We start from the raw sequence: 24,532 nt of genomic DNA on the forward strand, positions 1-24,532 counted from the left end.
CAAAGCAACTCTAGGAAAGTTACCTTGAGTAGTGCTGAAACACCTTTATAATTGCATCCCATGTGTTGCATGAAATATTAAGGTGGCTCCAAAAAAAGAGCATTATTTTATTCTAGTCTTCTTTTACTCTTTTTTTTTACTGTTTGAAAAGTAAGGAGAATTTATTCAGGCAATGTATTGTCAACAGAGATGTTACCAAATAAATATTTCAGTAAATGCTATCCTGGTTTTTCTTATTAATATAAATTCTATAACCTCCTCAATGTATACATAGTATAACTATTTCCCACCAAATTGAATTGATCTTATGAAGTGATAATAATTCTATCCTGTAAGGATTTTTTTCCAGAATGCTGCAGTAACAGAACATAGCTTCAAGTGACATTTCAGTTCAGAAGTTAAAAATTAATATGATACTAATATTCCTGGTGGATGGCAGATTCTGTCATACTGTGATTTTTTTTTTTATTTTAGAAATTCTCTTGAATTAAAAGATTATGATATATCAAAGTTAGGGAGCTCTTGTTTATCATTTCAACTCATCCAAAGGAGAAATGGATTCTCTGAGTTTTATGTTGATTGCTAAGACTTGAAAAGGGTGCTTTATGTTGTATGAAATTATTTTCCTGTTAAAAAATATTTTTAAAACATCTGTGTTGTAGCTCCAAGATTGTTGTCTGATTAGTTGTGTTACAGAGTTACAGCTTCTATCATCCTTAATGTCACAGGTGCTGTCTTAGAATGGCCTTTCTTACCAGGTGCAATACAAGCCAGTAATACTATTAGAAGTTATCACTAGATTGCATGTTTCATAGGAAAACAACAGTGTTTTTGGGAAGAGAAGCAACCGAAACAAAGAATTATATGTTTATGTTCATGTCCACCAAGGCTGTTGACTGCGCCTGTGAGCCTTTGAAACAATGCAAACTTCTGCGCTACTTTGGCACATCCTGGTAGTGATTCTTTACCTCTGGGGTCCTTTTTCCTTCCTCCAGACCTGTTCAAGCAAGTGGCGAGCTCCACTGGCTTCTGTGACCAGCGCCGGCTGGGGCTGCTGCTGCACGACTCCATCCAGATCCCGCGGCAGCTGGGGGAAGTGGCCTCCTTCGGGGGCAGCAACATCGAGCCCAGCGTCAGAAGCTGCTTCCAGTTTGTAAGTTCATGTTTTCTCACTGTTGGTTTTCTGAGCAGGATGGAAAATCTAGAAGGATTAGGGTACTGTGGTCGTTTATTGGTGGTGTTCGTCGGTGTATTAAGCTGTTCCTTTGACGAGGTGTATTTGAATTAGCTCAGACAGCAGATAATTGTTGTCAGGGCTTATATTGTAACTGAACCCTGCAAACAATTTAAGTCTTTGTTACAGCAGCTCCTGGTTTTACAGTTTTCTATTTCCAGCAGTAGATCACTGTTTATTGCTGCCATGTAGGTGAACAGCAGTGGCTAATCTAAATTTTGGGCATGTTCATACCAGTGACAGCCAGGGGCCCAGGGGAGCGATAGGCAACTGCCTGCAGTGCTGTCTAGGGGCGAGGAGTGCTCAATGAGCTCCTTCCACTCCTTGAATGGCTAATGCCAGTCTTCTGTAAAGGGTACTGGAAGAATTCCTGTCCTCTCTGTTGAGGAATGCACAGCAAACTGGAGGCTCTTTTTCAAACTTGTAAATTATTTAATCTGGGGAGGAAGAGAGTTATGGGAATTATTCATCCTTATCATAACTACCAGCAGAATGCACAAGATGAAGACAGCTGCTTAATGAAAAGGTAGAGGAGGGGAGGTAATGTATGGTCTGTGATTAACTCTAAATGCATCTTCTACATTACAATGGAAGAAAGCTCTTTTCCCATCCCCTGACTGTTCCTGAGGGATTTTTTGTTTGGTTGGGGAAGGGGGGGATTGCTTGTTTTTTTGCCTGCTGCTCAAGTTTCATTATGTAGTAGTTTCAGTTCTGTAGTAAGCAAAACACAGCAAGTGTTTTCAATGAATATTAATGCTTGGAAGTAGACTGCTTACACACAGTGACTATGAAAAGAATCTAATTCTAAAATCATCACTAACTTCAGTTGTGATGAGATATTTGCTTTCTATATATTTTTTAATTTCTTTTAACGGACTAATTCTACAGGATTCACATTTTCCTGTTTCCATCAGTCATGTCTTGACCTTTTATAATTCTAATATATACTTGATGCCATTTCAGAATGAATGTTTTATAGGGCTGTGTCCTGGGTGGATAACCCATGCTCATAAACTATGTGTAGTAATAGGGCTGTGGCTTTCAAGCCTCGAGTTCCATGTTGGGCTTTCAAGCGACACCAGCATAAACTGATGCTGCAGCAAATTCATGGTCAAAAGTTTGTACAAATGACCTTCCTCAGAAATTAGGACTCATTGGATTCTACTTTTTCCCAAGTGAATGGCAACAGTGCTTAGGAACACTGTTGAAAAACTCAAGGAAAGTGACCTTAGGATCTGGCAAAACTATGGCTTTTTGTGAAAGGGAGCTGCTGTTCTGTGTGTTTCTACTAGGAATAAAACAATTAAACTCACAGTGATGGAAGATCCAAAACCAGTTTTTATAAAGTAAGAAGAAGACCTTGGAACAAGGTCTTTCTTGTTTGTTTGAATAAAATGAGTTAGCAACACTGTCATCACAGATGAAGACATGCCAGCAGGCTGAGCACTGTACTGCATCCAGCTGCTGGTATTTCTAGAAGCCCAAGCACAGCTGGGTACAACCCTTGTCCTGTTCATAGATCAGAACATCGGAAAACCTGAGGCTTCCTTCTCTTCCCTGCGCTGAAAAATAGATTTTCTTCTTACCTGCAGTAAAAGGAACTTCATCCTCTCTTTTTCCTCTGGATGAAGCATCCTTTTAACTCTCAAGAGCGGGAGGGTGGTTTCTGACCTGGGCTGCAGCAGAACAGACAACCTTCTAGGAGGGCCAGAGAGGGGGAGGGAGGCTCAACAGGGGAGGGGAAATACAAAAATAGGTGGGATGGAGTCCTAGGGAGAGGAGCAGAAATCCAAGCATAGGGAGAGCCTAATGGAGGGGAGGGAGAAGGAATTAAGAATTGGAAAAATAAGGGCCACCCTTAGGGAATGATGGTAATAACAGTAGTAGGAATAATAGTGCTAAAGGGAACAGAGAGTGGGTAGAATGATGCATGAAAGAAAGGAGCCGCTGGGAATGGAGATGTGGGAAGAAATAAGAACTTTCCAGGAGAAAGAGAGAAGGAAAACACAGAAACATCCTTTCAGTGTAGGATGGTGGGCACCAGGATTCACAGGCTGAGGGGCAGCAGAGGTGCTGGGGAGAGGGGGAGAGGGATCAGCCCAGGAAACGGAGAGGCTGGAGAAGTTGGACAGCCAAGAAGTATCTTAGGGGGCTCCTGGTGGTCTCCTTTTACCAAAGCGAGATAATTAATTTTTAAAAAATATTGTGGGGGTTCATAGTTTACATTACTGCATGGAAACTAAATTCAGTCTTTCTTTGTACACCCACAGTGGGGAATGTTTTTTCTTTAGGGGTGGTTTTTTTCTTTCCTTTTTTTTTTCGATTCTTTCTGGTGATGATAAGCCAACAATAAATTGCAGTTATGTCAGAGTCTGCAAGAACCGTATGCCTCAGAAATGGCTCTCCCAGCTCCCTTAGGTTAGGTGCCCTGGCAACGGCCTTGTCTGTCTTCACAACAGCAGAAAAAAAGGGGATGTTTACTGTTCCCAGCGATAACAGGGGAAATCTCTCCTGCTTTTCAAAGTGTAAGTCCTTGGAAATGAGGCTTGGGGAGGGAGGAGCCCAGCCCTGCTGTTGGCAGTAGCCTGCCCACTGCTTCTCCTGAGAATTGGGTCTCCTTATCCTGGGGCTGCTGCTGCTGTCCTGCTACTTCTCACTGACTTGTACTTTCCACAGTTTTCTTCATTTACGGGAAGGTGCTGGTAATAATTGTTGGGAGGAGGAGGATATGGGGCTCGTCTTTCCCATTTGGGGCAGAGGGTTGTAATTTCTGCTTTGAGATTTTAAAGAAAAAATATTTTTAACTGAGAGCAGAGAGCTTAATCCAGTGACCACTTGAAGACTGTATAGGTCTGCTTAAGCTCAGAATGCATCAAAGCAATTTGTAGATCCATGATAAATTGAGTGAATTCAGTATTACTGTAGTGTGAAAGGACTTTCCTTTTAGTTCTGTGATGGGTATGTTTTTTAAGTAAACAGGATAGGGAAATTATATGGACTGAAGGACGCATACACAGTGTTTTTATCACAGTGGAAAACTATTAATATGCTTTCCTCATATAGTGTAAACAGGACCTAGGAATTCACATCACTGCCTTGGATGAGTTACTGTGACATTGGGACTTTTAACAAATGTGATGTGATGTGATAGCAGAGTGCAGCTCAGATGAAAATGTCCCTTGCCATTTCTCAATAACATATTGGATAGTTGGTTCTGGGTTATAAGGTACTTTAAGTGTTCTTTCTTTCAAGGATGAACTTGAATTAGAGTACTTGATGTTAAAAACTAGTACAGATGAAGCTAAGGAGTAGTAAAATACGTGCAGTTCATTCATATATGTATTTTAAACCTTGTTTCATTTCACTTTGACAAAGCAAAGTATTTTAATATTTTGTGTTGTATAGTCTGCATTCCTAGATTTGTACTTGATCAATGGTAAGGCAAGATCAACCTGGTTTCTAGAACCACTTAACTGTGTCCAAATCCAGTGTATTTATGCAGACAAATAAAAACTAAAATAAGTCTGTTAGTCCTTTTAGGTGGCATTTCTTGGTGCAAATCCTGGGTCAGGACCCTAATAGTGAATTTGGCCATAAATGGTTTGATTCAAAAAGGTTGGGCTGTTGTTTTGTGAGGAGTTGGCTGAGGTTGTTTATTGTTTTTATTTTTTGAACAGTTCAGAAATACCAATACTGTGTACAAATAACTATATATAGTTACATACAGGTCTGTATGAAAATAACTTACAAATGCAGTGTTACTGTTGATGAACTTCATCTCTTTTAAGAGATTCAGACAGCCCTTGTTTCTATTCATAGGATATTTCATCTGCTTTTGGCTCTGACAAGAGAGAGCTGGCCAAAGGGAACTAGTAAATCCTTCCTCAAGCTGCTGTTCTGTAAATGTCATAAACCAGCAATTCTGGTTTTATTTCAGCAGGATTTTGTGAACCTGTGCCTGACTTTGGAGGCAGACTTTAAGAGTCCTAGAAGTGAACTGCTTTAAAGAGCTATTTTAAAACAGTTTAGGGGATGGGGATCAGCAGGATGGTGTTGTTCAAGTGTGGATGATATAAAACTACACTAATTCACTTCTGAGTTCATGTTATTTTATTTTATTACTCTTGGCCACAACACTAAAAACATTGACTGGAGTAGTCAATGCAATCAAGTGTAATATAGGAGTGGAAGACAAGGTTGAACAGGGTTAAATCTGACTCTGAGGAGACAGGGCTGCTGTTACTGGCTTGCTCTGCACTTTTAAATTCTAACAAGTCGTATGAATCCTATTCCTCAGTTTGCTTTGTCCAAAATGCCATTTGCTAATGTAAAGCTTTCCATCCTGGATGAAAAACACAATTAAATTAACAATGTTGATCTATTTCCAGTCGATTTCCTATACTGCACATAAACAGAATATAGCTCATCAGAAATGTTATCAGAAATTTCTGCTCTATTGATTGACTTAGTCCAAAAACATATCACATTGTTCATGTAAAATCTCAACTGTATTTTGGAGTGTATTTCATATTAGGGACAGTTAATATAGCATAGAATATTTTTTAAACTACTAGCTGAAAGAAGAAGGAAAAAAACTCAGCTCCCAAGTATTGCATAAAGATGCTAGCACCACCCAACTTCCTATTCCCCCATTGTTTCTGCAAAGTAAATACTGAAAAACAGATGTCTGGAACATAATGAATTTGAATGTCCTCCATAACAAATTGTTATTTGTAAGATAGAAAGGCCTTTATGAATTTTACTTTATGATTCACTCTGTTATTACCATAAAAATTGGGAGTTGCACAGAATTGTGTTCAAGAGAAGAATCATTAATATTCTTTACAGCTTGATCTTGTTGGTTCAGATATGAACTGTATGAATTCAGCCTTTTTCCTGTATGTAAAATCTTCAGCTGCTGCCTTACCGGATTTAGAGATTATTAAAAAAATCGTAATAGCAGCTCAGGGAACAGTCGAGAACTGTGTGTCCTGTACTGTCTGACCCTGACCGGCTTTGCTCCACGTGGCTTTAAATCTTCATGTAATATAATTCGGAACCAGTTCTGATACATTTTAATGCACCTAATCTCTCTGAGCACAGGTCTTGTACAGCCAGTGTGCAGAGCTCTGGGTAGGCAGCTATTGGGACTGCTGGCAATTGACAGTGACTGCAAAATTAAAATAGATCTTTGGGTGTTACAGAAAGTCTTTCATTGCCGCAGCATTTTCCCTGCAAATTTAAAGCAGCTACAAGTGGAGAGCAGGGCTTTGAGCGGCTCATTCTTATTCTGACTGCAGCTTGCACTGCAGCATTTCTGTACACTTCATGTTTTTCTATTAGAAATGGTATATTAAAGAGATCCTCTTTAATTTTTTTTTTTTGAGGCTTAGAGGACCTCTGTACAGAAAGGGTAGTCTGCTAGACAGAGTAATGGTTTGCCAGTGTAGTTCCTGGCTGATGCTGGCTCCCTGAGTGAGCCACAGAAATTCTCTTGCCAGACCCTTTAATGCCTGGGCCTTTAGCTGAAAAATAGACATATAGATGATCATATTTTATAAATATGCCTTTCTCTTGGGAGAATTCTAGAATTAATTCAATTCCTTTGAATTCATTGATGTCCTGTGGCAGAAGGCAGTATCTGGTATTCTGAAAAAATTCTGTTGCCAGTGTTGGCTCGACTTTACTGTGCTTCTGATTTTCTGCTTTTTACTTTGGTGGGGGGTTCCTAAATCCTATAGCTACATGAAGAAACAGTAGGGTTTAATGCAGAAGTCTTCAGAAGTACTTCAGTGTGTATTCCGTTTAATATAGATCTGTAGTGACTATCAAATTATGAAAGACTTTATCTGAGTAACTGTAGATATGCTGTGGTTTGAGGGTTTTACCCCAAATATCCAAAAAAGAATGTTTCTGACTGTAGTAGAAATCCATATATGAGGATATTAAATGTAGTCACAGAAGTCTTTAAATGGTTTCCCAAACTAGCATCTCAAGAAGAAAGCCCTGACCAAGAATCTTGGTTTGTAACAAACTGAAGTATTGCAGCAGCATTTTAAGTCAAGTTTAATGCAGTGCATTATTCAAGGGATATTATAGGGTTTGTATTCCACATCTTTTTTGCGTCCAGGGGTTCTGTGTAAGAGACTTTGCGTTTTTCTCAGTCTTCAAGTATTGATCAGTTAATTTGTTTGTCAAGGTTATAAACAGTGTTAGATTAAAAAAAAAGGAAAACAAACACAACTAATTGATTTTCCCTATAGCTCTCTCTCCTTTATATCAGTTGTGATATTTTTTTTCTCCAAATTTGTTGCTAGCATTTTTAGTGGAATAAGGTTTGAGCTAGATCATACTAAACTCAGATTTCATGAGAAACTGAAAAAATAACTAAGAGCAAGCATAAAAAACCCCAGCACTCAATCCTCTATTCATCTTGATCCATGTACATGATACATTAATGCTTATTATTTATTTAAATGCTTCAAATAGATTTGGAACCACAAAGGAAGACTGTCTGCCTTGTGAAGTCTGAAATATAAAAGACCATCCCACTGAGAGCTGTATTTGAAAGCCCAGAGAAAAAGGAAAACAGAGGATTTAGATATATTCAGACCATAAATATGCTGTTTCTCTGGGTAGCATGGAAGGAAATGTCTTGAGGAATTGGAATTAGCATGTAGTGATGGTTTAGAGAAACAGAGTGGGATGGTGTCCTGCTTCATCACTTAGGTTGTTCCCTGTGTGGACACATCCTCCCCCCTCCAACTCTCCCCACCAGAATCCCTCGTGGTTTCCACCTGATGCATCACCTCGCTTTCAGCACTGAAACCAACTCCCAGGTTCTCAGACAACCAGTTTTGTGCAGGCTTCATGACACCCTGCACGACGGAGAGATGTTTCCTGTAAACATCGACTCCGTCATTTCACTGTTTTCCTTAAAATCCCTTCTGATGCTCCTTGCCTTTATTCTGTGCTGTTCTCTGCAGTGTCTTTACCAGACCTCTACCTGTGTAGAGAGGTCACTGTTGTCTCCTGTCACTTTGTGTTTATTGTCTCTTTGCTGTTTTCTTTTTCTATACTGTAGAAAAAGGTGCTGCCGGGTAGGGATGATGTATCATTTTTCGGTGCGTGCATGGTACCTATTGCAATGGGATTTGTCTCTGTGACTGAGCTTCCTTTAAGTTACCATAGAAGAGTTACCTGAAATGTCACACTGGTTAGGATGGGGTGGGAAAGCTGCAAAGGAATGGATCTGCTGAGAAGTGTTCATAGACTCTTCTGCTGTTGGTAAAGAGGTGAACATGGGATGTAATGGAACGTGAGGCTCATATTCTTTGAGACAGAGCTATATTGTGTTTGCAGTCAGTGATGGGAAATTTAGAGATGACATGGTGGGAAGAGGGATTTTGGGGCATTTAAGGAGGTGGAGGGTTTACATGTTCAACAACAGGCTTGAGAAGGGGTTTGAATGATTTCCTTTACACGTGCGTTTTGTAGAAAGGTCAGTGTCATAATGGAGGATGTTAAGGAGAAAGGAATTTTGATCAAAAGACATGCAATTTTTAGGGCTTGGATAAAACAGTTTTTAAAATAGGTGAGAAGCAGTGCTATGCAGGCTCAGATAAGAGAGACGGGGAACGTGAGATCAGGCATCAAAGGTGATCCTGTAAGTGGATGATTTTTCTCTGTGACAAAGTACATGGTAGTGCTGTCTATTGAAATAGGGAATAAGAGAAAGAGGGATTTGAAACATTAATAATAGTTTTCAGTTCTTAGCTTGAAGGCAGGATCCTGCAGATTTTTTTGAGTTTTCATTTTTTTTAATGACTGGCTGGACTGGGAAAAGCTGGAGTATATTCAGGGAGAAGATACTGAGTCGACAGGAAGCGAATAGCTTGAACTGTTAATTAGCTGGTAATAGACAGATCGTTTGTGCTCAGCCTCTGTCTTTTTTCCCCTTGTATTACAGGCCAACAACAAACCAGAGATCGAAGCAGCCCTCTTCCTGGACTGGATGAGGCTGGAACCTCAGTCCATGGTGTGGCTGCCTGTCCTGCACAGGGTGGCTGCTGCCGAGACTGCCAAACACCAGGCAAAGTGTAACATCTGTAAGGAGTGCCCCATTATTGGATTCAGGTACAAACTCGCTCACTTCAGCCGTGTGTTCTCCTGCTTGGTGGATCAAGAGCTCTGCTTGATTCCAGGGAAACCATGCGCTTGATTTTATCCATATTGTTCCTGGAAAAAATAATTGTGATATGAGGCAGAGTGACACCTAGACTCTAGATGTGAGAGCTGAGGAGGACAAAAATAATCTCTCAGTTAAGATATGGCCCTTCCTCTGTGTCCCAGTCTTTCCATGCCTCAACCAAAATGATTGTTGGATTGCACAACTAATACAATTTGCATTGCATTCAGCGTGTCCTGTGCATGCAGTTGTGTTTTCTGAATTGGATCCTAATGAATTGCTTTCTGTCATGGTATAAAGCAGGGAAGTGCCTTGAAAATTCTCAGACATGTAAAGCTACCTGTGCATTTCTCAGAGAAAGAATGTTGGTGGTGGAACATTAACCTGGAGTGGGGGAAATGTTGCTGGTCCGTTTAAACATCTGGATTGACACCGTGGTTACTATGGCAATGAATAAGACACTGTGATGTAAAATGGCTGTGTGTTGGTATGCCTGTTGAGAATCCACTTAAGGACTAAGTAAATACTCACTTTCAATTATGCCTGGACTTGTTTTATCACTTTGCTTTGCAATAGCTGCTTTGTACGTTTTCTGTCCTTTTTATGCACAGTCTTCTTTTAACATTTGCGTTTCTCCTTCTGTGTTATCATGTTGTTTACAAAGAACTTTCAGTAATTTTGTTTCTAAAACCCAGACAGATAACAGCAGCAAGCCGTGCTACACAGAAAAGCCATCATTTTCCTCTGACCTGGGAGAGTATGAATGTTGCTTTTATGCATGTAGTGGGGCAGTGCTTTCTGCTATGCAGTTTCACAGGCAGTGGGAAACGGGGGAACTAATGAAGGTATTGCTTTGTTTTGAATCTGGGCTTTTCTGCAGTGAGGCTGTTCCCCTAATCGTCTAAATTCTTCTCCCTCTTCTTTTATTCCTCTTGAATATCTTAACTGGGAAATGATAAATATTACCGAGGAAGAGCTATGCATTGGATGTGAGTAATTCGACACATCCGCAAAGTCTAATTTTTCTGCTCCCAGATACGGTGTGTGAACTACTGTATTACTTACACGGTTTTGTATAAACCAGCCAAAGGCAAGTAGGTGGAATTGAAAAATGCGGCACTTGGAAAAATCAAAGGATGGCAAGTGAATGGATAGTCTGTTGTAGGCATCGGGAACTCAGGAGGCGGACACTGGATCTCTGTGTTTGCGTCTCATTTTACTTGACTGATCTCATCTGTCTCTTAAATTTATATAACAAATCTATTATCATGGTAGTAGAATCTGTCTGTCGCAGATTTTTTCTCTGTCTTTGCAAGTCATTGAAACCCTGTGTACACACTTGACAAAAAGATACTGTATCGGGAGGCTTTTAGAAAGCTAATACTGTGCGCTCAGTACATGTAAAACAATGTTCTTTTGAGGTCGTTGTGGCTGAACTGCTTCGTGTATTTGGAACAAGACAATCCTTATGCCTCCGGCTCTTTCAAGCACTTCAGCACAGCAGATACAACAGTTAGCTGCCTCATAGAGCTGATGAGATTAAGTAATGGCCCAAAAGTGCATTTGGAGTTTTGCACGGATGGAATGCTCTGCAGGAAAATTGTTTTTATAGAGGTGCTAGGAAGGACACAAGGGGGTTACCGGAGTGACTTACTTGAGAGAGCATTACTTTCTGGAATTTTCCTCCGTGAGGACATTCTGTGCTAGGAATCATGATGAAGAGCAAAAGATCTGAAGTTAGTGTTATAAAAGGTGTGGTGTTGCTCGTATGTTAAAGGAGAGTGATTTTTTAGAAATCTTCACTGTTGCCCAATGTTAGAATTTTTTTTGAAGATTCAGACCTTTGACAAACATCTGAGGCAGCAGTACCTGTCCCTCAGGGGTGGAGGAGCATTCCTGGGCTTTGCACACCGTGTGACATCTCAGGGAAGAGAACTCACTAACACAGAAAACTTGACAGGCTGATGTGAAGCAGTCACATACAAAGCTCTGAAGTTGTGAAATTTCTTTTATCCTCTTTCAGGTACAGAAGTTTAAAGCACTTTAACTATGACATCTGCCAAAGTTGCTTCTTCTCTGGCCGTGTTGCAAAAGGTCACAAAATGCACTATCCCATGGTGGAATACTGCACACCAGTAAGTAGCTGTTTTACTGACCCTTACTATCCCTTCTTACCTAGAAAGGAAAAACTTCATTTCCTATGCAGAAGGTAACGAAGCATTTGGGTGGCTTTTCTTGCTTCTCCCATATTTAAATCACCTTTTATATACTGTACATGCCAGCAATTTCTGATGCTTAGTAAAGGATATACCAATAGTTTAAAGTAAATTGAAGTTCACTATTTGTACAGTTCTGTGTTGTAGTGCATTCTTGTGTGCTAGTGACTTGTTCCATGTTTAGTGCTATAGTTCACCTTATGGATCTGACCAGAAGCCCCTGATTTGTGCAAATATTCATATCTTAGATTTCAATGGTTTCTCCATAACAGTGTGTGATCTTCCTTCCTCTCCTCAGCAAGTTACCGCTTTGCTTGCTTTCCCACAGAACACTGGTTGCATTTTCAAGTTCTTTACTATTTAGTAGTACCTTTGTATTGTATGATCTCTGGATGGTATAAAATAGCAGGGAAGTTCTCAAGGTAGCAAGCTGGATTTAAGTTCAATGCAGAAGTTCAATGCAGCGCAGTGCAGGTGTACTGCAGTGATGGTGTGGTGAGGGTCTTCAGCCTTCTTGCACAGCTCTCAAAAGGATCATTTTTGCGTAAACATTTCTTTCATACCAGACAGCTGGCAAAGGAAATTCTGTATTCCCCTCTCAGTGTGCTCCTTTTTCTTTTTGGCCACTCCTGACCGGTGTGGAGGGGCATAAATTAGAGGTGGTCTCCAGTTATTGTTTCACCATGTAGCACGACTGAGCTTTCAGCTGCCTTTGCCATTGTTCATGGTAGTCTTGAAGCAGTGCACTGTCTGGTTGGCATTTCCTGGTAGGATGGGACAACTCCTAGTCGTGTACTTTCATCTGCTGGTTAAATATAAATGGTGAAAGTAAAGCATCAAAATTATACATGGACTAGCCTTATAAAATTATCTGAATGGTCTTTACATCTTCATCCAGGCAAAAAGGAATGGCCAAAATGAAGTAAAGACTGTCAGCTTTTCTTAAGAGACAGAAAAGAGAGAAAAAAAATTATTCCCCTAAAATATAAAGCAAGCCAGTATTTTCATTGGTTTTAATTTATGGATAGTTATTTACATTATCTATCAACTTCTACTGTAGCATTTCAGTGGCAGTATTTCACCTGAATCCCTGCAAAGGCACTGAAACACAATTGCTGGTGCTTTGTCAGTATTCCTTGGCTGTGGTTTTCGATGTCGTACCCCAGGGATTGAGGTTACTGGAAAGGGTGATTTGCCTGAACTGCTGCACAAGTCAAAGGGAATTGCTGACGCTGCCCAGGCAGGTCTGAACAGACTTCTCCATTGCAGGAATTCCTAGAGCAGAATCTCATGATCTGAGTTGTAGGCAGAGTGAGTGAGCGACTGACTGCCTTTGAGTGTTCCTTCCACCTCCTTACTCTGCACTTTACCACTCTTATTTTTGCTGATGAGAAATATGGGAGATTAGTGAATGGTGCACAGAGTGCAGAAAACAGGATCTTCCAACTGTTTTCTTAACCTGTTGATGTGTTTTGAGGAAAGAGAAATGAATAAGAGAATTATGAGACACACCCCCAGCCTGCAGCAACTCATTGCAACACAGTGTCCGGCAGGTTTATGTTCTCCCTAAAAGTGCAGATTACTAATAGGAGAAAACGATGGTGAACAGAAAACCTGCCATGGCATCCAGTTTGCTGGATCAGAATAAAGAACCATTCACAGCCAGTACATTTTTTTGTGAATCCTGAACTCCAGCAGCCCGTGCTAATGTGCTGTGCCTGGCTGCACCAGCAACCAGTTGAGTTAGAGAAGGATTAACTTGGGAGTGGGGGAGGGAAGTGAATGTGACACACAGCAAGCCCCATTCTTTTTTATGTTGCTGCTATTAAAAAATATTAACCCAAATACTGGGAGATTGAACAAAACATCTACTGAAGCTATCATGTCTAGAATGTAATTGTTTCCTAAATAAATGAAAAAGGGTTTGCATGTACATACCGGAGCATTTTTTCGTCTTCCTTCGGACTGATCTCTCACCTTAAAATGCATTTTGGCAGACATAAGATATGTGATGCCTTTTTTGATACTATCTTTGCAATAGTTAGATGAGCACAATCAAGTGTTTTGATATTTTTATTCTCCCTCCCTCTTACTTTCAGAAATTTTCAAGCACTGCAGTCTTTAATTCTGCTTTGATTTGAGAACTCATGCGAAATATATGAGGAAGGTGATAAACTTTTCCTCTCCCACAAAAGGTTGAGGCAGAATAAGGGCAAGGCAGTTGCCTAAATTTTCATTTAGACAGAAAAATTGCAACAATTATTCCTGAAAGCGACACAGCTCAATTTATTGTTCAGAGATGTGACTTTTAAAGAGGTTTCAAATAAAGCATAGAAGACAACTTATAGACTGAGATGTATATGTAGGATCATTTTTCTGTTTGGGTTTAATGAACAGTGACGCACAAGCATAAAAAACACCTTGTTAGAAGGAAGCATGTCAAACTGATATACCTGTCTACAGCTAATATTTAAAGTCAGGGCTGAGATCTGGGGTTGGGTTTGTCAACGCACTTCTTAAACCAAACTGGGAAAAGTCAGATGGTAGTAAAGTTATTCCTGTGTGAATAAAAATAACTATTTCTTATGAAATAGTCTTGCTGTCAGAATAGTTTTGGAACATGCTCAACCCAACTGCCTATATGTTGCTTTGATTTAAGACAGCTGGGATGTTGAAACCCCACTGTTTCTTCTTCATAAACCAGTTCTGCTGAGAATTTTTGTTTGGGTGATTTTACTCTGAAAATTATATGTAGTAAAACATCCGTGCAGTAAATCAGAAAGTTTGGCTGCAAATAGCCTCAGTTTATCATCTTGTACACATAATAATCACCACATTTTCTTTGCCTTTCTTGTGCTCCTCGAACATTTTTTAACTGACAGTTGGATTGTATGATTGGTGCCTGATGCTTGTAGCTGTCTCTAGAAGACGTATTTTCTTCTTGGGATTCTTGTGATACCAGATAGGTCAGGATGTTTCTGTGCAAACACAGTGTTTTACTGTGTGGTTGTCATGCATAAGGTTTCGGGGGAGTGAAGGGGGAATAACAGTCCTAGGAAGGTTGAAGCAAGGAATATTTTATTGTTAGACATGCCTGAAAACACTTAATTGAAATTACAGTCAAATGCAATAAAAAGTGTTCACAACACTGAAAATAGGCAAGGCAGGAATAAATGGTTATAAATTCCACAGGTGAACAAACTGGACAGAAAGCTGTGCTTAATCCATTTGTACCAAAACTAAATATTAAAAGTTTTTCTCTCTTTCCAGCTGATGTGCTCTGTGTGGTCTACTGATGACATTGCAGATGGAATTCAGCAGAGGGAATTCCCTCCTGCTGGGGCGGGGAGGGGGGGGCAGAACATCACCTCAGTGAATCCCCTTTCCAGAGTCCTCTAAGTGGTCTGGCCACACTTAATCCCTCCCTTCCCCAAAGGTCTTTAATTCTGATCTATTAAGGAAGTGACACTTAATATTATCAAACATTATCTCAGTTTCTTGAAAATACAGATGTATTGGCTTGTCACTTCTCTACCAGTTATTGCTTACACTGAATTTTTCTGCCAGACAGACTTTCCAGCTTTACGTGAAGCTCGTAGGTGTCATAAGTACAGGGATAATATTTGTCTTTTCTGTTAATGCTTTTCAGTCTTCCTTCAGATTGTTTTTCAGGGCATCCTTAATTTTTCTACCTGGGCAGTTCTAAAAATCTATATGTCTGTGTTTGAGCAGTTCTGTCAGGGTTGGCTTGACTGATAGGTCTCAGAACCTCCTTCCACTCTAAGTAGAAGGCATAGAACTCATTAAAAATGTCAGAAAGATTAACTTTTCCCCCATTTCTTTCCTTTAAAGTAGATACACTAGAGAAGCAATGTTGTTATGTGGGTCAAGAAGAACTTAATTTACTGTAAAAGAGCAGTATTTCAGGGTCTAGTTTCTGTAAGGTGGAGAGAAGGGAGTGCAGCCTGACTAAGGTAATTGAAGTCTTACATTAAAATACATCAGAAAATTGCCCGACTCTTCATCAGGATCTCAGTAAGTCTTACATCTTCCCAGCAGACATCCTTTGAACTCTTTCTGGCTCGTTCTGGTCTTTGGGAAACTAATTCCGCTTTGCTCTCCTCTGCTGGTCTCTACAGCAGCAAGGAAAGTTGCTGCAGGCAAGGGAGTAGAGTACTTCATGCAAAATGTGGTCTCCTTGGGGTATTGATCTTAAATGCCTGATAGCTTCAGATGGAACAGGTTCAGGAAGAAACAACTGATCTAAGAGCTTTCAGCAGCTCTCACCTGCTTTTTGTTTCTCTTTGATCAAAATAGTAATGGCAGAGGAGGCTGAGAAGGGAGACTAGAAAGAAAACGTACCAGGAGACTTTCATGGACTGACAAGTCCATGAGATGTGTTAAGAGTCAGGATCCAGCCAGTGAAGCACCAGACTGGACACACAGACTGGCTGTGTGTCCTCCCCTACAGCCATTTTAGTGCTGAACGAAAAGCAGGCAGAGAGTCCCTGGAGCCAGGTGAGGAAATGACAAATTCTTGTCTAATGATTATCTTGAGATCACCGGAGGTGAGGCATGAGCCAGTCAGGGAGTTTTGGAGCTTCTTCCTTTTTCCTCCTTCCTTCCTGCTAGCAGTGTGGCTGTGTAAGGTGACGGCGATAGACAAAATTCGCATTTCTGGGGCTTGAGCCATTGGCGGCTCTGCTTGGTGTGACCACAGCTCTTCCAAGTGACCCAGCAAAGGAAGAGGCAACTGAAAAACAGTGATAACCTCATGAAAGATGATTTCATTGTGATTTGTGGCTTTCAGACAACTTCAGGAGAAGACGTCCGTGACTTTGCCAAGGTACTAAAAAACAAATTTCGAACAAAAAGATATTTTGCAAAGCACCCACGAATGGGCTACCTGCCTGTGCAAACTGTCTTGGAGGGAGACAACATGGAAACGTGAGTAGCTCTGAAGTATCTAAATAGCAATTCATTTGGTACACTACTTGAGCTCCCCAGCTGGTGCCAACTCCTTTCACTTCCTAAATGCATAAAGCCTCTTTATGTCTTTCATTTCTGTTTACCTTGGCTGGCAGGAAAACACAAGCTGGGCTTCCAGTTGCCATTGCCTTTATCTGCTTTCACCTGTCCTTATGCAACAACTTCAGCTTCAGTTAGTAAAAGAAAAATACTCATGATCTTACTGACAGTCTTATGAACGTCTAAGTTTGATACGCAATTTGGAGACTAATGATATCTTCATTAAATTTTTATTTTCTTCCAAATGGGTATCTTTGCTTGGTTTTATTTTTTTAATTAGGCTACTGTGTCTGTGAGCTTCCCAGATGATTTCTTCTTTTTTTCAGCCTATAAATTTAATCTTATTAAATGGCTTTGAAGACTTTTGTGGGGAAAAAAAGCAGTAATGATGCACATGGAGAAATCAATGTGTTAACCCCATTCCCTTTGATTTTTTTACCAGTTTATTCAGTTGTTTAATGGCAATTGCACACAGCTTGTTCTCGCTCTCTTTTTTCTTTCTCTTTTTAAATTCTAAATTTCAATTTTTTTCCCTCACTTTTTGGTTGGTTGCTCTTCACAGCCATTCATGTTGGTCTGTTGGATTTCTGCTTTTTAGTTGTTGTGATTTTTCTTTTTTTTTAAACCTTTCTGTAATTATTTTGCTGCTGAGTTTCTTCTGCCTCTCTCTTCACCTCCTCATTTTTTGTCTTGCAGTCCTGTTACTCTGATCAACTTCTGGCCAGTAGATTCTGCGTGAGTACTTTTGCTGAAGTGTGCTGCTGCTGCTACTGCTGCTGCGCTCCCTCACTTTTTTTTTTTTTGGTTTCTTTGTTTAGTTTTACATATGATCATTTTTCCCTCTTTCTTTATGACTGTTTCCTTTGATGCACTCTGAAGGAATGTTTTGATCCCAAAAGGGTAGAATGGGATAAATCCTGGAATTTCCAGCAATCACGGATTGTGTACTGTGTACTCTTTCTGGAGTGTGTATTTTCGTCGAATTAACAGGGATTTTGTGCAGACCTACTAATGCTTGTGAACGTTTGTCATTTAAAAGCCTGTGTTTCTGAACAAGTGTTGATCCCTCTGAATGTATACTGAATCTTTTTGAAAGACAGAGTTTGAACTTGATGGATTTAATTCAGTTTCAGGAATGACATCATTTTGTAGATAAAGCTGTAATTTGGGTTTAAGTGCAACTGCACACACTCGCACACTCAAGTGCCCCAGTTAATCGAAAACTCACTGGGTATTTTATTAGTCTTTTAGATACAATCAGATTTGTGAAGGCAGGTTGAAATGGGGAAATGTTCACTGTATTTTTTCAGAAGTTAAAAAAAGCAGGGTTTTTCAGCTCTGAAACAGATTTTCATTCTTGCACCACTCCTGCACGTGCATTGTCTTACTGTTGTAGTAATAGCCTTAGCATAAACTAAAGATATATATACTTACCATTGTGGCATTTGCTACTTCATGTGTTACATGGATGATTCTAGAATAATGTTAAATAAGCATTAATTTTAATTTACATATTGATAACTAATGAGAAAGTAATAAATAGAATTTTATATATTTCTATATGGTGAAATGTATATGGTTTGCACCTCCATTGAATTTTTTGTAGAATAAACAAGACTGAAATGTATACATTGGAATACTGATTTATAATTTTCATTTGGAGCACAAACCATTGGGAGGTCAAGAAGTGCTCTACGTATAGGAAATTTAAGCAACGAAGAAGCACATCCAGTACAGCAAACCTTATATAGCTGAGGATTCACCCACAGAAAAGGCCAAAAGGCTGGAGCCAGACTGAAATAGATTGGCTTTGAGCTTCAGTATGCACTTTAGCTTTAAATGCGACTGGGGATCTATATTTCTTAACCTTTAAAACAACTGCAAAGTTAAAAATAACATTTAGAGAAAGCTTGGATCATATGGAAATAACACTGCTATGTCTGACATAACATGAAACTTAACTGTCATAACATGCTTAATTCTAGTTACTTACAGTAATAAACTCATGGTATGCCTACACCAATGGCTTCACATCACAGGTTTGGTGGTGTGTACTACAGGGAGTTTAACTCCTCTGTGATGCTTAAGAAAACTTGAGAGAAATCCTGAGAAGCAAGATTTGTACAGAGGGGTTGCACCTTTTGTCAGACCAAATTAGGTACCTTCCAGAGCACAATCCTTTCGTCTGGTGTGACAAGAAAGCAGAAAAATAAGAAACTAATAGTGGCTGGAAAGAATGCTCTTTGTTTTGTTCTGCTCACTTTGTTCCTTTCCTTTGTGCTGTAGCACTTGGCTTACAACTCAAGTTACTAAGCTACCCAGGTTTAAAGCTGTTTCTTGGTTACAGGGCTAATTCCAGCTTCAGCAATCAAACCAGTTATCATAAAACATTCCTCTGATTTCTACACTTGTGCCTTTTTCTGGTGCTTTCATGCCAGCTTTCTGGTTATCTTTGAAGCACTTTGGAACAGCATCACCTGGCAGCACTCAGCAATGCTAGTGCTATCCTGAAATCAACATGTGCTATACATGGAACTGTTTATAAATAGATAGTTTGGGGGTTTTGTTGGAATTTAGTGGTTCTGACTGCTTATTATGCAGTATTTTGCACAGATACTCTGCTTTCCAGGCATTAAAGGGACAGCTCACAAGTTGTGAGAATTTGTGTCTTTTTACTTGAAGGGTGATTGTCAGTGATACAAATACATTTTACTTGATTCTGCACTTTCAAGAAGCATTAACTAAAATGCTGAACAGCAAAGAAAAGTGCCCTTGTCCTGCCAGCCAGATCTCTGGGGGTGCAGGGGATTGCAGGAGGTGGTATTTGCCACATGGTCACCGCTTGACTAGAATTCCCAGGCTGTTCCCGCAGAGGTCAGCTTGAGCAATGCAGCTGTGGAGCCCTTGTAAAAGGGATGGTTATCTTGGCTAAATATTGGCTGTGTCACTCAGCCTTCGTGCTGACTGTTGGAGCTGATTAGGTGTGCTGGGTATGTGTGCTCAGAGAGGAAGGACTCTGAGCTCTAGCGCAGATGGTCACTAAGAGTATGTACGGTGCAGCACAGTTGTTCTCAGGCTTGCTCAGATACTGGCAAAAGTTTACCTCTGAGCAGCTGGATTCAACACAAAGCAGTGCTTCTCCAGTAAGTTTGCTTTCTTGAGCAAACTTTTTCAAAACTGTTTGAGGTAGATCTCCACTGCGGTATGTTCTGAAGTGGAAACAAACCTGGAAATGTAGCCTCACACCCTGCCTGCAGCCAGCAGAGAGAATCAGCTTCAACAACTTACACAGCACTGGGTTGTCTTAAAAAAAAAAAAAAAAATATAGCATAATTTGGTCACTTCCGAAGTTGAAGCATAGTTTTAAGGCAGCAAGGATGTGTTCATTCAGTCAGGCCTGTCTTCTGCCTTGCACTACTGCCAAAAGAGACATCTCTTCATTGTCCAGTAGGTCCCAACCAAGTGCTGTCAATTCCTTCATACTGGTACAAATACATATGCAATGCCAGTGTGAGAGGGACTAAGAGAATGATCCAGCTCAAAACTATAACTACCTTTAAGACAGATTTCCTAGTCTGTGCACAGTATTAGCAGCAACATTTGTGTATATGTTGAAAATAAGACCTCTCATTGATGGTACCAATTTAGACCAGCTTAATATCTGCTGTATGACAAACAAAAAAATTAAAATACCATCAATTTATGAGAAAATCATTGTTATCTTGCTCCATAATCCACTGCTCTAAAGAAATTGCATCCTTTCCCCCTCCCTTCCCTTCAGTGTACGTGTTCTTACACAAAATAGGATATCCAGTTGCAGAGAAGCCATTGGCCATCCAAGCGAATCTCTGCTGCACTGAGGAACTCCGTGAACTGAGTATTTATCCTCTGGTGTGCTGCAGTAATGTTTGAACATGTGGTGGGTAAAAGCACAGTTGGAGGCCAAAGCACTTTTCAGACAAAGTGAGATTTGTGATACTTGGCCATGTCCTGAAGAGGAAAAGCTTTGCTGTCCTGTGAGAAGAGACATTAATGATGATGAATTTTGCGTATCCAGCATACGGCTCTATGGATTCAGGACCCTGAACTAAAGCCCTTTGCAGGCTGATTAGAAACCTGGAGCTGACCAGTCTAGATTTATGACAGGATTGTCAAACTCCTAACATGGGAGCATTACAAATCAGAAGATTATTATACTTTTGGTTTATAACCAGTAACTACAAAACTCACCCAGTTATGCAGTGCAGTTGCCACTGTTGGGCAGCCCCAGCCTGAATCAGTTTCCAACAGTTTAAAGTGGGGAGAAACTTCTCCCTCAGTCCGGAGTTCCAGAAGGAGAGTCAGCAGAGATGGAATAAAGAGCAGTTGAAGTTTAGCTAAAATGTGAAAATTGCCATACAGTTTGTGAAGCTGCATCATTTTTTGTTATTTCAGCACATCCTGATAAGTGTAAATGGGCAGAATCTCACATGACAGCAAAGGGTGCTCTCTGAACTGCATAGGCAACATAATTTAACGTTGACGTTTTCCAGAGTTGAGGCTGTAAGAAACAATGCTCTGATGAGAAAAGTCCCATGAATTGTTTTCGTGCACAAAAAAAGTGAAGAGGACCTCATACCATCTGATTTGTCAGGCAGAAAACCCAAAATAATTGACAGTGTCCCCCTGTATAACACACTGATCTACAGTTCAGATTGCAACTGGAAAGACACCAGGCAAAATCGTCAGTGCCTGCAGTGTGTTATTAAAGGCTCATTTCAGACATTGTATGTCTCTTGTATTAACTTCTAGCTGCTCGTGGAGTAATCCTTAAAGGCTCTTCTAAGTGTGATGTGCTGGAAGCAGGCACTGGAGCAGGGCGGGAGGTAGAGGAGAGGTTCCCAGCAGGACTTTGGCAGCTGGTGCAGGGCTGCATGTGAAGCAGAATAGCCAATGAAGGAGGCAGGTGCGAAGGGTAAAGCAGGGTGAAAGCTCTACTATAAATCCTTTGGAAAAGGCTTCTTCGGGAGCTGGTGTGAAGAAGAGTCGAGACAGCAGACGGATTGCAAAAATGGTCAAAATCCCTGGTGTGGTACCACGGAACATTGCACCGATGGCTTGAGGAGGCACACACAGCGCCTGGAGTTAAAACTTGCTGTTTATCGAACATAGCATAAGGCACAGAGATGTGAGAGTATAGGCATAGCTAAGTGTCTTTTTACTTTTAAAGGGGTATTGTTTGTGATTAATCAGTGTTTTCTGCCTTATAGGCCTGCCTCGTCCCCTCAGCTCTCACACGATGATACTCATTCACGCATTGAACATTATGCTAGCAGGTATGAGACCAGCTGGATGTTAGGCAGATCTTTCTATAAAAAATAATTTAAAGAAAAAAAAAACCCAAGGGCTAGCAGCTACCTGAGCACTTCTTAAAGAAACACAGAATTTGGGGTTTTGCTTTCCAGGCTCTGGGATGCAGAGCGTTGTCTTTGGTTGCTACTAACCAGCCTGTCCTAACCTGCATGCCAGAGCACTTGTGTGGTCAGAAGTGGCCTTTAGATTCTGTGGGGTCATCATTAAGCTGGGCACTCAGTTTACTGACTTTTTAATAGGAACTGTAGTGATAGGACAAGGGGTAGTGTTTTAAACTAAAAGAGTGTAGATTCAGACTAGATATAAGAAAGAAACTTTTACAATGAGGGTAGTGAGGCACTGGAGCAGGTTCTCCAGTGAAGTGGTGGATGCCCCATCCCTCGAAACATTCAGGGTGAGATTGCTTGGGGCTCTGAGCCCCCTGGTCTAGTTGAAGATGTCCTTGCTCATTGCAGGGGGGTTGGACTACATGACCTTTAAAAGTCCCTTCCAACCCAAACCATTCTGATTCTGCATAGGGTTTTTTTTTTAATAAGGACCATGGTGTAATTGAACAAATGAGAATAGCAAAACCCTCCAAAGTCTTATATGAATCTCAAGTGTCATTATAATGTTAAGTAATTCATCTCATGAAATACCACAAACAGGATTTTTCCTTGATTTGGAGGATTAAAGTAGTGTTATAGCGCTGCTTTAGTTCACTTATCTGCTTTCATACTGCTCTTAAGAATCAAGAAGTGGGTCAATTGCGTAGAAATGAAAATGTTTTTCCACCAAGCAAGTAAATTCTGCAGGGTATTTTCATTGAGGCAATGAAAACTGGTTATTCCAGCCTCCTCTTTCTCTCCCCCAATATCACTTAATCAGGAGAGGTGTTTCTGAATTGTGCAGGACGTTTAGGAGGGGCTGAGTGTGAAAACCACTGAGAAATGATCGTTAGTTCTGATGATGATATTGCCAGGTAGAAAGCAATTTGTGTAATCCCCTGGCATCCTAAGGCTTTTCTTTGATTGTGGAATTAATTAAGAGGAGTGGAATATAAACTTAGATGTGAGTTTAGCCAGGTCACTGTAACAAACAAACAACAATCCTTTGCGATAGCTTATTGCAAAACTTTTTGGTAATCAACAGTGAGTGTAAATTAATTTGAGTTTCAAATTCATCAAAAACATCACGCTCTTTAATTCTTTCCAGAATGTTAGAGCAGATGAAGTTTCTGGAAAACATAATTGGTTTTAATGAGTCTTGTTTATTTTTCCACAGGCTAGCAGAAATGGAGAACACCAATGGTTCTTATCTAAATGACAGTATTTCACCTAATGAGAGCATGTAAGTAGGCTGTTTTACTGGTTTTGACATGTATTTTCTTGGGAAGGTTATTAATTTGTAATGAAATTTTGTAGTGCTGAATTTGCATGGCCAGGTACCACATGTGGTTCAATTTAACGATGATCTCATGTCCTTTCAATTTGTATCATATTGCCTAGATTTATGGCTTATAGCTTAATACCAAATTTATGCAACAGATTATTGATACCTTCAAAATTAAAATTACTAATTTCCTTCAAAAAATTACTGATTTATTGAGCAAATAGTTTCATTATTACAAGGAAAAAGTACTCATCATCTGATGTTTTTTAAGAACAAAGATGAAAAGAAAACCCTTTTATCTGCACTGCAAGGTTAGTCATGGTTAAATTGCTGTAAGCTAGAAAATGTTGATGTGGGCAGAGTGTCATTCCAAACATTACTGAGGCTAAACAGAAATCTTTAGTTTACAAATACCTGAAATACATTTCAAGTGTAAGCCAGGAGGGACTCATCCTCACTATGAAATATTAGAAGTTTACTTACAGTTTACTGACTGTAAGTTGGACAGATCTCTGACAAGTACAATTCATTGTACTACTTCAAATGGAAGGTCATAAGTAAAAATTTTAAATTTTAAAAAGTAGTTAAATCTAATGTCATACTGAGACCTTTTTGTGGTTTTCTGACATGGTAATATATTCCTCCACTGATGATATTCTTGATCTTGTTTATTCTTGGAATGAAAGGACATAGAACTAGGAAACTAACTGTGAATAATGTTTCTGAAGACAGGATAGAAGTACCTAAGTCATTGGCATGTTTGAAAATTCAGACAGAATCTAAATTTGTAGCATTCCTTTAAAGCACAGTACTCTGGGAAGTTTTCATTCACTTAATCTGAGATTCCAAGTCAGGATTTAAAGAGGTTGATTCTGAGCCCATGAGATGTTCTTGGACAGTGATAAAGCTGTTTCTTTGTTTCAAAATAGTTTCTCTCTTGACTTGGTAGGATTGTTGTCTGCCAGTTTTGAAAGAAAATCCCGTGTACAACCAAATACATTATTCTAATATATTGGTCAAAAAGGGGAAAGTTAAAATGACACCACAAAACTGATATATATGTAGTGTCAGTATAGTTTCATGCAGTTAATGAAAATCGTTTCCAAGTAATATGTTAATTTTGTATTGTTTTGAATAGTAGTA

General features: G+C 39.9%; 1 protein-coding gene across 15 annotated transcripts in view; it reads left to right on the forward strand.

The window, feature by feature from the left end:
* Positions 1–24,532, forward strand: part of DMD (dystrophin) — a 922,945-nt gene that overhangs the window by 870,920 nt on the left and 27,493 nt on the right. For 8 of the 15 annotated variants that reach the window (XM_032679549.1, XM_032679551.1, XM_032679558.1 and 5 more), the window contains 7 exons: positions 996–1,153; positions 9,204–9,370; positions 11,446–11,557; positions 16,449–16,585; positions 17,363–17,401; positions 21,916–21,981; positions 23,282–23,347. In XM_032679549.1, the coding sequence (XP_032535440.1) occupies positions 996–1,153; positions 9,204–9,370; positions 11,446–11,557; positions 16,449–16,585; positions 17,363–17,401; positions 21,916–21,981; positions 23,282–23,347 (745 nt within the window). The remainder of the gene's footprint in view (positions 1–995; positions 1,154–9,203; positions 9,371–11,445; positions 11,558–16,448; positions 16,586–17,362; positions 17,402–21,915; positions 21,982–23,281; positions 23,348–24,532) is intronic. The other 7 variants (XM_032679554.1, XM_032679550.1, XM_032679564.1 and 4 more) reach the window with 3 other exon arrangements.

This window comes from Chiroxiphia lanceolata, chromosome 2 (assembly GCF_009829145.1).
Source record: "Chiroxiphia lanceolata isolate bChiLan1 chromosome 2, bChiLan1.pri, whole genome shotgun sequence".
NCBI lineage: Eukaryota > Metazoa > Chordata > Aves > Passeriformes > Pipridae > Chiroxiphia > Chiroxiphia lanceolata.